Source organism: Melanostigma gelatinosum (genome assembly GCF_949748355.1).
Source record: "Melanostigma gelatinosum genome assembly, chromosome: 20".
NCBI lineage: Eukaryota > Metazoa > Chordata > Actinopteri > Perciformes > Zoarcidae > Melanostigma > Melanostigma gelatinosum.
In genome coordinates this window covers 10,569,856-10,583,466 of record NC_136653.1, presented here as the reverse complement: position 1 = coordinate 10,583,466, position 13,611 = coordinate 10,569,856, and the positions used below count along the sequence as shown (strand labels likewise).

The 13,611-nt window shown below is 43.4% G+C and overlaps 1 protein-coding gene across 1 annotated transcript; it reads left to right on the top strand.

The window, feature by feature from the left end:
- Positions 1 to 1,672: 1,672 nt before the first annotated feature.
- Positions 1,673 to 13,353, top strand: ankrd33ba (ankyrin repeat domain 33ba). The gene is made up of 6 exons (XM_079291980.1): positions 1,673 to 2,450; positions 9,599 to 9,728; positions 9,880 to 10,020; positions 10,301 to 10,442; positions 10,576 to 10,774; positions 11,531 to 13,353. Exons 1-6 carry the CDS (start codon positions 2,019 to 2,021, stop codon positions 12,074 to 12,076), a joined length of 1,590 nt encoding a protein of 529 aa, XP_079148106.1. The 5' UTR covers positions 1,673 to 2,018; the 3' UTR covers positions 12,077 to 13,353.
- Positions 13,354 to 13,611: the final 258 nt, after the last annotated feature.

Genomic DNA, 13,611 nt, shown 5'->3' with positions numbered 1-13,611 from the left:
AACTGTTTTCCAATGCAAAAGCAAATAATGATGCGGGCATACTGATGATACCAGCCTCAGAATAACACACTTGACAATACAAGATTTAGTGTGTTACAAGCCAGCTTCACACTAACCCTTACTTCACCAAAATCATTTTACCTCACTAAAATGTCAACCGAAGATGGAAAGCACTATTTCATCCCTACCTCCTCTGGTGATTGTGTCTGTGGCTTGACCAGACAGTAAAACATTTCACAGATATATATATATATATATATATATATATATATATGTCTCTAGAAGTGCTAACACTGACTGTCACCCGCACAGCAGGAGACTGATACCATAGAGATGGAAGGGCCACAGGAGAGCCGAGCTCTCAGCAGGGGGTAGATGAAGGTATAAGAATAATGGGTACACACAGGGACTGTTATGCACTCGGCTTTTCCACAGCAGGTGGTGTCAGCAAAGTGATGTTATTAATGACTGATAGAAAAGGGAACATTCTCTGTGAATCAGTCTGTTGCCTGCAAGCAGAATATTTAGGAACTGCATACTTCACAAAAAAAACTGGACACATGCCATCCAGTGACAGCAATTTATGACAATCTCTTTCTTTGGTGGTGACAACAACAACCAGATATATAAAAGCTACCATGGGTAACATCAAAAGAGCATGTGGTCAAACAGAGGTGGCATACTAGTGACTTTTCTAGGTCCCTATTTTTGGAGTTACCATTAGCCTAAATCATTTTGTAGTATAGGATCTGGTCATGTTTTTGTCTAAAAAGATTATAAAAGATCTCTGTTGAGCCTCCACGGTCGCTTATATTTTTGCCCACTAGATGAAAGATGAATTTTCCATGAGATGTAACTAGTTATGTACACAAGCCAAACTGTTCAGTGCCAAGTAATGAAGCACGATCTATGTCTATTGTTTTAACTGGCCAGCGCCAATAAAATGAGAGAGAGAGAGAGCGGCCAAACAGAACGTAATGAGGGTGTAACTCTAAATCAACTCAGAATCGTAAATGGTCAATAATGTAACCCATGTGCCATACTCATTTTAATAATGCTCGTCCCTTAATTGTAACATAATCTGCCTTCTCAGCCTGAAAGGGAGCCCTATGTTGATCTGAAGTAAAGTGATGATTTGTAGATATTCACATGACTCATCATAGGCGCTATATTGCTGGTTCCCCCTTGGGGTTTTTTTATGAATCAGATGTAGAGTACCATCAATTCATACACACTGGGGGTTTTCCCTAAAAGGTTTTTTTTGTTTTGTTTTTCAGTATCACTTGAAACCACAAAAAAAAACTTGGTAGAAAGAGGCAGAAACTAAACCATATGCAAAATCATCATAATGTAAATAATATGAAGGTTTACTGTAGGGTTGCGTTCAGCAGAGAGATTATAATTAATCTCGAGAGAGAGAGAGAGAGAGAGAGAGAGAGAGAGAGAGAGAGAGAGAGAGAGAGAGAGAGAGAGAGAGAGAGAGAGAGAGAGAGAGAGAGAGAGAGAGAGAGAGAGAGAGAGAGAGAGAGAGGTCCCATCTAAACGGATTAGGCGACTATAGGTTACCAGGCTGTCTCTCTCCGCCCTACATGGGACGGCCGTGTGCGCAGCACTTGTACTATCTGCTGTAGCGTCACTTTTTTGCAAAAACCCGAAACGTATTTCCATTCACGTGTTTTTTTGACCGAATAGCTGTGACTACAACGCGACGTTGTTTCGCTTTGGGTTCGCGCGAAAGAAGATTTCACTTCGTGTGGCGTTCAGGGTCTCAAACGTGCATTATGTCAACTCTTGGAAAATGACTAATGGTAACTGCACGCGCAACATGCTTAACTAGAAGGCCCATAGCGTACCACGGGTCAAGGGGTTTGTGTAATTTAGGCTCCCATAGGCGATACAAGTGACTTTTTTTCAGGGCAAGCTACGATACTTTGGTTCCGCTCTCCAGTCCCATGCCAGCGCCCCGCGTGCCAGGCTGCACTCTACCCCGAGGACAGTGCCCTAGGCTCGGGGGTTAGATGGTGCTGATCACGGACGACAGGGATGGAGGAGGCGTTTCGCCGGTCCCGGTTAAACAGCTCCATCAGCAGCATAAAGCCGGGGGGAACATCACCCAGGTCCACCCGACTGTTGTCGAGGAGCCGCTGTACAAATCTGACAACGAGAACTACCTGGGCTCGTGCGAGGAGGACGATGAAGAGGACGACGGCGGCGAGGAAGACGATGATGCATTCGAAGAAGTTGACTTTGATAACTTGGAGGACTGTCGGAGTATCGCGTCGGACGACTCCTTCTACCCGCCGGACTCGGAGCGCACCCCGTCTCCGGAAAGCCCGGAGCCGCTCTCCCTTTTCCAGGCGTGCTGCACCAACAACGCGGCTATCGTCCGGATCATGATGCGGCATGGAGTGAAGGAGGAGGCGGTCAACGAGAAGGATAGGAATAACAGGGTATGGCATGCAGCCCACTAGGACCACTTTTGAGTAAGCTAAACTTCACACAAAGTAGCGTGATTTAGCTATAATAGAGTACTTTTAGTCCACTTTATCACAAAACAGACTTGTGGGATGGACAAGGCTTTGTTGAAGTTTTTAGTTCAGTAAAGTTAACTGAATTAACTCTAATTTAATATGGTATTTTTGGTTACATAACTTATGGAGAAGTTATGCAGCAAGTGGGCTTATTAAATGGTCTTGCTCAGGGGCACTACATCTTTTTTTGTCTATTAGCATCAAACTGTCTGGCCTCACTGAAACACATACTTCAATAAGTATGTATCTTAATTGCAGCAATTAATGCACAATCAGTTAACAGTCAAATATCCCTATGGGACTTAAAAAAAGAGATGTGTGTTGAGTAGCCTGTTTGTTACCAGGTTGCCAGTTGGCTTGAACAGGCCACATTTTAAATCTTCCACGTGTTTTCTTTATTTCCTTGGTTCCAATCATATTTATAAGCTTACACCTCTATCCTGAATCATTTTTCATACCAAAGTGATATTTTCTGACAGGTCTGTGCATGTGTGTGCCGACTGACCTCAGTTTTGCTAGAGGGAGGAACTTCAAGCTCTATAAAAACACAGAAGTGTCTCACGGTTAGCAGAACACTCAGTCCTCTGTGTGTGTGTGTGTGTGTGTGTGTGTGAGAGAGCGAGAGAGAGAGAGTGTGTGTGTATGTGGTCTATGAGTGTGCGTCTGCATTTCTTATTCTATTTTGAAACCATGTGGTAGTCCGATGGTAAACACAGTAACTACCAATGAGAGGATGAGTGTGTCTGAGAGCAATTCAAAACCGTATTACAAAATAATGACAAAAAGATGCATTTTAAAGCCGTGAGTTAGTTGACTGATTTTGCAAACATTGATATCAATAGCAATGTGTGATCGTTTATGTGCAGCTTCGATCCGTTGACTTTAAATTATATGAACAAATTCATATTTTTCACTAAAGGCAATTTATCAAAAGAGTTCCCGCTTATTGGAGAATGATTGGACATCTTGTCCGCTGTGCAATCACAGCACGCATCCCCTTTATGTGCTTCACTCCTGCCAAAGTACTGCAGAGATGAATCCATGATGATGGAACGCCAGACTTTCATTCATTTTGCTAATAGTAATTGAATTAACTGGCAATAGGCAACATGCTGGGGATGGGTGTTTGGCCTTGTATCTTGTATTGTTGGGACTCAGAGTATTTGTTTACGTTTGACCATTTTAGCCCTTTTTCTCATGACCAGCTTTCTTTTATACCGTCACATGGGGGAAGATAACTGTAGTTTTCTACCATTGACAACCAAAGAGCTCCAGTAGAGAAGTTCGGAGTGCCATTGCAGTTTGCTTTGGTAATCGTGTGTGTTATTCATTTACTTTCTCCTTTGAAAATTGTCCCCACCCATCTGTGTTTTCATATTACTCAGCTTACATCACAATTCTGCGTCTCTAACCTCGAGGCTACCCCACATCCATCCGAGTCCATCATCATCGCTCACCATCTGTGCCCCTCCTTATCGCTCTCTGTGCATGTAACAGCTGATGAGGTCATGGGAGGGAAGAGTCGTAATGACATCATCGGAATGTAAAGATTTCTCTTCTCCTCCGTGTGACGTGCACGATAGATCGGATTCATTTGGGTGGCACACCAAAAATGCTTGGAAATTGCTTGTGTGTGTGTGTGTGTGTGTGTTTTGCGCGTGTGCGTGTAGCAGTGAGCGCCAGTTTGCGTAGATAACCAGGATGTGTGCTGTATAGTGCATTCGCCATTTGCTTTGCGATGACCTGCGACCTCAGGGATGTGCACGGACCCAGACACAATGCAGTTTAGGAAACCCCTCCATGAGAAACACATGTTGATACGAATCTGTTAAGCTCGTCGGCGCTCGTGTTCAACATCCTGACACGGACGTCAACATCCTAACGGAGCCGACAGCCTGACAATGTGATGAGAAGACAGAGAGGGCTGTTACATCCCAGACTTGATTTTTGTACAGAATGTACACGATTTAAAATAGGCTACATTCTAACTAAAAAGGCTTGAGACGCAGAAACGCTTGAACTTTTTCCCGGTCCAGCCAACGTATTTGTCACACACATGATAATGAGTTGCCTCTGTTTTCTGTGGAGCCTTTCATCAGGGAGGTCAGAGGTCAGGGTCAGCTGCAGAATGGCAGCCCAGAACCTGGAAGGGATTCTGTGTTTTACATGAAGGTACTTCAGAAAAGTCAATGCAGGTTTAATATTTATTTTCAAATCTACTTCCCTGAACTTCTACATGGCCCCATATAAACAGTTTTATTCATGAGCGGTTATCAAATAACAACAAATGTTTTTGCTGTACTATACCATGACTTTTTAATGACATGCTACGTAAATCCACATTAAACACACCGGGGCTTCATCGAATGATTTTATGACTGTTAATGACTTTGTTTAAATCACACTACACTCTAAATTTATTGTGACATTTTATGGCATACTTTGCCGTTACTTCTGACCATTTCTTTATGACTTTTAAATAATTATTTTATGTCATACTAAACAATGACTGTTAATGACATTTGTACTATACTATGACAACTATGAAAAACAAGTTCATTTTTAAGAGATGTGGGTAACATAAGACATAAGATGTGTGTGTGTGTTTTGATATCATTTGACAAACAGTAACAGGAGAACGTTTTTTGCAGCAAAGCATCTGCGAACATCTGTTTGGCTCTTTGGTTAACAGCCAACACATAATTAAATCACATTAATATGGTCGCGATAAAAAAGGGATTGAACATCAACAATCCCTCCTGTGGACAAAATACCTGCAGCATGGCAAGGATTAAGGATAAGACACACAGAGAGGGTAGAAATCAAGTCAGATAGCCTCAAGCAATATTCTGCAAAACATGTGTCATAAGAGAAAAGATAACGTACTCCCCACTGCCAAGCTTGCGTGTTGAAACTTGATTATCTGTAATCACGATCACGTCATAATAAGCCAGCCACAGTGTCCGTCCTCTGTGCCCTCAGAAGAATGACAAACTGCCCATCTTTCAGCTAACACCCTGAATGCTAAACATAGCAACGCAACTGAATAACAAGCCATTATGTAGGTCATAAGTACGTGTATTTAATTTTCATTGTATATGATTACGGCACAGTAATTATAGGCCGTCATGTGTCAGAATCCCCACAGTATCTTCTCAGTGTTGTGACAGCGGATGTGTTGGATGAAATTTCCATGAACCATTGTTGTAAAAAGTAAAAGATAAATGCAAGTCAGTGAACATCAGGATTATCTCAGGATTATGTTAATATGTATTTATACAGCAATATCATCAGGCACCTCTGACCTGGTGTAGGGTAGAGTGTGATGTCATGCTCACATGATAACTCAATAAATACGCAAGCGCACGCACACACACACACACATAATTCAATCAATTTAAATGAGGCCACCCTGCTCGACTGTTACCCCCCCCCCCCTTCTCTTTCTCTCTCACTCACATACTCCCCCTCTCGATCACAATCAAACTTTCCAAACAGGGTGAGATCTGATGACGAACCAGGACCGATACAGTGCAGTGTACACGACAGGCAACAGAGTCTACACAGAGTGTTTCAGACAGGCAGACCAACGCACATCAACCATCAGGGCAACAGGCAAGCCGACTACAAATACAGATGAGTGGAAAAATCAAAGCGACAGTCATACACATCTGATTTGATACAGCCATGTGAACACTCAGCTGCAGACAGGAGCACAGTTAAACAGGGAAGCTATTGACAGAAACATGGCCCAGTAAGTCTGTGTGTGTGATTGAGGGCGGTCTAGAGTGTATTTGCCCGTGTGTGTGTGTGTGTGTGTGTGTGTGTGTGTGTGTGTGTCCTCGCACACAGAGATGCACTGTAAGGAGTGCAGTGTTTTATACTGGGTTCATGCAGGCCGCAGAGATACCGGTTGTCTGCCGCTGATTAGTCCTTTACATTTTAAAACCTACACTAAGCAAAACGCACTTACAGTATACTTTGGTCATGCTTTACATCAATTGATGAAGAAGCAATTAATTACATCGTTGAGCTGTGAATCCTGGAGGTGTTGTGTCTATAAGGAACTTTCAGGGTTACACTGTATTGTGTCAGACTCACTGCAGCCAATTATTACAGCACCCTCACATCAACTGTAGGTACACAGTTACGTCTGTCTCCTCCCCCTCTCTCTGTGTCGCTGACTGATACGGCTAAGCCTTTCTATTCCTAGCTCTGGATATTCCCCAGATGACTTTGTGTGTGTGTGTGTGTGTGTGTGTGTGTGTGTGTGTGTGTGTGTGTGTGTGTGTGTGTGTGTGTGTGTGTGTGTGTGTGTGCGTGCGTGCGTGTGCGTGCGTGCGTGTGTGTGCGTGCGTGTGTGTGCTTGTGTCTTTGTCTGTGTATGTCTATATGGGCTAATAATAAGTTGAACAGAATTAGTTTGTCTGTATTCAGACAGCATCAGAACTGATCTTTATGGTACATTTTAGTTAAATTCAACTCAAAGAAATATTCATTTTTGCTAAGAAAATGAAGAATTATGTACTTATTTGATCAAAATTGGCATTACCAAAAATACATTTGAATTTTAAACTCACCAGAATGATGAATCCTCCCAAATTGTTGAATGTTTTAGAGGGACAGACAGTTTAAATTGCTAATGTTGAGACAGCTATGTGAAAAAAAATCTACAGCCCACATATGAATGCATCAAAGATAAAGAAAGTTCTACCTACATGTATTGGATTTAGAGTAATCTTAATTCAGAGGAGCATGTTTAAGTATCAAGAGATAAGATACCACTCAACACCACAGGCCATTTGGGCTTCAAACGTAACACATGCTACGTTATACTTAACTCTACGAGCTATTAGGAAAGAAAATGTCAAGAAAAACTTTCATCAAAGGCGAGTTTTGCGGGTAAAAATAAACCCAATTTATGAGAGCGGCTACAATCCAGTGTCATGGAACAGAGGAGATTAGAGTCAGCGAGGGCATATGTCTACGTCCATCAGAATAAAGTAATGAAAGCTTTGAGATTGCCATCGTGTGCATCTTCATTTGGCCTACATACAAAATGCATAATCCTCCCAAAAACCATCGGTGTCGTAATCAAAGTCTCACTTTACATACTTCACAATCTCACACACACATGCACTGCACACACACTCATCCATCCCTGGAAGTACCTCTTGTGATTGTTTCAGGGTTGTTGCGCTACCTGGTAGTGTTGCTATTTTTATCCCCTAAGCCTCACATTTAACTCATCGAGTGGGTAATATTGTGGAGCACATGATTGTCTTTTCCCCGATTGATGTGCGTCCCTGCAATCGCATGCCGTGTGTGCATTTCGCTGCTGCTCTTCTATCAGGTCGAGCCACTGGTTACGTGCCTCAGAGAGCCAATAGATGAAACAAAAAGTCCATATAGGGATGAGCAGAAAACTACAGCCTGGGAGAAACAGGTAAAAAGTAAGTTAAATGCTTGTGCGTGTTTGGAAAAAAAGGTTCACGGAGAAAGAAAAAAAAAAAGGACAGTGCCAGACGACTGAGATTGCTCCAGACATGCTGCAGGGCATGCTGCTAAAGCACAGCACAGCAAGGCAGGAGGCTTGCCAAGAATGTGTGTGTGTGTGTGTGTGTGTGTGGTAGACGTGGAGGTTGGCACCAATTTTGTATGTTGTCTATAAACGTTCCCTCTCTGTACTAATCTTCATTATTATATTTTGTTCATATCAGGGAGACAGAACTTTGGATCACATCCACAGCAGAGTTCAATCGAATAATTAACGGGAGTAACACGGTGTGCTCGGGCCAAGAGGTGCAAAGCGGCAAGTAGGTTTTACTCGTGCTCTCATGAAGGGAACATCATGTCACAGAAGAAGGTTCACGGATAATACTTCCCTCTTTGTAGCAAAGTTTGAATTGATTTCCTAAGTCTGATTAATAACTCTTTAAGGCAAAGGTCTGATCTTCACAGCAACTGGCTGGTTATAGATATTGCTTCTTTATTAATCACCGTGCCTATATCAAGGAATACGTTCATTGGAAAAGCCTTTAAAGCCTGTGATGGAACAAAACCGAAGACACCTGGGATGACAAAGATGTTTTGTCCCTACAGGTGGTTTTTAAGATCTCAGTCATTCATTCTCATCACATCACATTTGCGGATTTGGGCTTCCTGTATGAAAGCTCGGCATTTATCCACCTGTGCTCTGAGTGTAAGTGAAAGACACATCTTTCTAACAGAAATATTTCATGTATAAACATACTGTGCACATGATATGTCAACTGAGAACTCCGTGTTCCCGAATTCAGCTTGCAGCCCCCCCCCCCCCCCCCCCCCCCCCTCTGGTGGTGAACTTGTTTGTTTTGGCCAGTGAAGTGTGCACCTTCCAGAAAGTACCCAACTTTCACAGGATTTTTCCAGGACAACCGAAAACTCACACTCGCAGACTAACATTTACGCACACGTCCACACACATAACGGGGCTCTTATTCCGGCACGAACGCACAAAAGTACACAACAACAACAGACTCAGCTTGTTTTCCCACTCAGTTAAAGACAGTCCAGTTCTTAATAACAAGACAACAGATGTCACCTTTTTTTTAAGGATATTAGTTTGGAAAGATGCACAGAGGTCTCCTGGTCTTCTGGTTTCGAGGCAGCAAAATGACCCGACTTACTTATTACCTCGGTGCACATTGTAAATATGAGTTTATGGTCTCAATCACTGGTTTCAATTGTTCTGTGATGCAGACCAAATTATGTTCTTCCTTGAGACGCCGTTGTTTGGTCTGGGAGTTGTCCGTGTGTTCGTCACAGATCTTTAACCCTTTCACAGTGTGTTTTCACTTCATGGAAGTTAATTGCAACATCTTGGTTGCCAAACAATGTCCCCCACATGGTCTCCAAATGGTCTTTGCTGACGGCCAGAAACGTCCCAAACACAGCAAAAATAGGAAGAAAAGAGAAGTTGGTCATAAGTGATGATTGAGAGGGATTATTTTCATGTCAGTCCATACATTAATGCTTTAGGAAAGTGTTTATACCTTTAAGTCCTCTCCTGTCCCTTTTTGTCTCAGATAGGGCTGTTGGTCGCGTGCTACCAGGGTTATGTGGACGTCGTCATAGCGCTGTCTCAGTGTCCGTATCTGGATGTCAACTGGCAGGACAGCGAGGGAAACACAGCTCTCATCACTGCTGCTCAAGCAGGTAACACACACACACACACACACACTTAACTGTACGCAGGTGTTTTTCAAACCGAAGGACCAGCGTATGGATGTGGATCTCGTGTGAATGCCTTGACTACAGACTGTGTTATAACGTACAGTAACAACCGTCCGTCCCTCTGTTCTTCAAGGCCACATAACAATCACCAACTATCTGCTCAACTACTACTCGGGGTTGGACGTCGAGAGGAGGAACTGCCACGGCTTCACCGCTCTGATGAAAGCTGCCATGCAGGGCAGGGTGGAATGTGTGCGCTCGCTCATGATGGCAGGTGAAGAACATGTGTCTGATTGCACAGAATTTACAAAACTCGATCGCAATCAGAAAGGAGGACAAGTGTCGACTTCATACTCACCTCTGGATGAAATTGTCAAGATGTATTTCTTTGTAATTTGTTGCGCTCACACACATCTGTGAACTGGCTCTGTGAGGGTTGTATGACGGTGGTGTGCATGAGTTGTCACGAGAACACCGAGACAGACAGCAGCATTTGGAAATCTTCAGTCCGTTCTGTGACATATTTAACCTTCTTTATATTGTGCCACCACCAGGAGCTTCCCTGAATGCCAGGGACCTCGGCCGCCACTTCACTGCCACGGAGTGGGCCTTCTTCACGGGCCGCTATGAAACTGCCTGGGTGATGACGCGCCTGATGGAACGGCCCTGCCCGCACCAGTACTGTGAGACATATAGGTAAACTCATGGCTGGCTCACATTGTTTCACTGTCTGCCTGTCTTGAGAGAGTCTATGACTTACTTCGTGATGGCGAGAAGAGTGAACCCTACCTACCTGTGCTGTGGATTTATATCAAATTCCTTTTCCCAGTCTAGAGTGGCCCCCGCTGGCATCGCTGGCGGCCAAAGCCCAGGAGCCCCGTGGCTGTCTGAGGCGCCTGTCTGACAGCGTGAGGAACATCTTCAACATCTCGAACGTCACCAACCCTGAGGATCAAGGTGTGATCGACCACATGGTTTCTATAACGACGGCCATGAAGAGCCCAGTCATTGCTGTGGCATGCCATACAGTGAGTAATAAGACTCTAGATCATGTTTACTCTTCATTATCCAGGCACTCATCAAACAGTATCCCACCAGATCCATCAACCCCAAACCCACATGTTCCTCAATGTCCCGCTAACACCAACAAGCATTCTGCAACTGCATGCTGAGATAAGGTGATGCAGGCAACTACTCTTTGTGATAGTTTTCTCTTTTAAAGCCGCTCTCCTCTGCATTATTCCAGTGTCTGTACACACTCAGCACAGTTGGAGATATCAGAGCTCTCTTTCTTATCTTCAGATGGAGCCAACCACTCTTGTACAATGTGGAAATCACCTTCCACAGACTCCAAATGTGATTGAACGGCCAATATTCGTGTGTTTTTGTATCAGTATGCAAATGACTTCTCTTATTGTTCTTATCAAGCAGTAGAATAAAGTCGTACTATCGCTGCTACTTCATCGACTCAATGTGCAAACAAACTGATGATAATATTGTGGTAATTGTGCTATTAAAGGATAAATCTGGTGCTAATTTATCTTTGCTTTAATCAATGAATTCTCTGCTTTTTCATGGGATTTGCACATCATAATTAAAGAATATAATTAACGGCGGCCTTATCTGATAAGCAGGTTATTCATGCAAGATTACAAGTACTGCAACACTGCAATCAAAGGGGAAACTGAACAGAATTCTGCTAATTATTACTGCTATTGCTACTGCAGTGCTACAAATACTGATATTATAACAAGTGATACCAACCAGGCGCTGTTGTGTTTCAGGTGTGTCCAGACAGCCTCCCAAGTGTGGGCAAACGGCGGTATGCAGTCCCAGAGATCATCCGCCAGCAGCGCGCCAAGGAGCTCGGCTCCATCAACCCCGACAGTGTGGACAGCCACCTCAAACTCTTCCAGAACTCCCGTGTCACACTGATGGCCAAGAACTCAGCCGACCGCCGGGCCAGCCTTCAGCCCCAGAGCCTGCTGCCTCGACACCGGAGCTCCAGCCTGAGCACGGTGGCTTATAACGAGGCCCTGGAGCTGTGGAGCACCAGCCTGCTGCCCATGCACATGGTGCTGAGGAGGAGCAGCGTCAGGCCAGGGTTCAGCATTCCCAAAGTGAGGGTCTCCAAGGCCCCCACGCCCACGTACGAACCGGAAAAGATACGGAGGAAGAGCAGCTTCAAAGACGGAGGGGGGCACCTGTTGCAACTACCAAAGTGGCGGTACAAGGAGCTGAAAGAAGAAAGGAGGAAAGCCGAGGACGCGGAGAGGAGGAGGCTGGAGGTTGTGACCAAGAGACACCTTGCTGCTGCGAAAAGGAAATAATATTGCCTCAGAAGATGCCATGCTCACGTCAAACGACTTTTTTTAGAGATTTGGCTTTCATATTTTTCTACAAGATATGAATAAGCAGATGTGTTCCTAAAAGAGGCTGCAAGGGGGGATGCTAGTTGACTTTAAAATGTCTGCTGCAGCTTTGACAGCATTAAATGCACACTGCTCAGTGTCCTTCATGATGTCAAGCAGTGATTACCCAGGGGATTCGATACTTGAAATGCTTTTAATTCACTTATTTTTCATATTTATTGCTTTTTGATGGATGGCCTCGTCTATATTTGATGAAGCTTTGTGTGTTCAATACAGCAGTGTGTTTACACTGAGTTAAACTGTATCAGAGCAGAGGACACTTATTGACACAAATTCTCTCAAACTGTAAGCACGGCAGGAATCAGTGGAGAATACCAGTAGGTGTGTCATATTGACTGAGAAAGCTAAACATAAGCTGATATATATATATAGATAATGTCATTTGACAGCAATATTTCAGACGCTTTTTGTTCTGCTTTACAAAGACTTCTGAATGTATTTACATATGCAGTTTATATGAGATTTGAATGCTTTCTGATGAGAAACTTTGTATTTTTTATGAAATATAGACTTTTTCACATGATGTAATAACAGCTGTGTTTTCTAGTCTTAACGTTGGAGACCAACACTGAAATGCACTATTACTATCTCAAACGTTTACATTGCAAAAGCCCATTCATCGCGCCGAAAGCGCCTCTGAGACTGAATTTGGTGTGTACAGGGTATACTGATGCTTTATTACACGAATAATTTCAAATGCCTCCACTATGTTCTGTTGGAAAGTTAATAACACATTGATGGGATTTTTTGTACTTTTCTTGATTTCCATAAATATGGGGTTTAATCTATTAGCAATTGCAGTTATATGACAGTATAAGTAGAATTGAAGTGATAACATGTGGACCCTCTGATAAAAACCGGCGACCCATTATTGAGCAATAGGTCCGCTCCCCGTTTTAACATTAGAACAGTGCAAATAACGGCTGTGAGTTTAAAACACAGAGCCACGGGCAGAGCAGGGAAATTGTCAGGATCTCTTTCAGAGCACAATTTCACGGTCCTAACTCCTCATGGCTATTGCAGCGTAAGTGTCATCCACAAGTGTGTGTCTAATAAACATGGTGATGCGTTGCTTTGGGTCACTGCGCAACAAAATCATTTCTCCAAATAAACCTCGTTGGCTTCAGCGCGACGACCAAACTGCAGTGAGTTCTGCACTTAAAACTGGAAGCAGTGGCGGGATTAACAAGTTTAGCATCAACATGAAAATAGCTTTATGCTGGTGATGCAGTATCATGGCCAACAACGTCTACTGTTTGCAGTTTGTTATGAGGCAATGAATAAAAACTACATTCCTTTGGAATGCACTTCTGTGTATTGTGATTGAGTGCGGAGCATTTTCACAAGGCTGTGAACTGGAGAAACAATTCTGAAGTTGAGATACCTTTAGATACATCACATACTTATATTCATGACAGGACAAGTCATGTCAG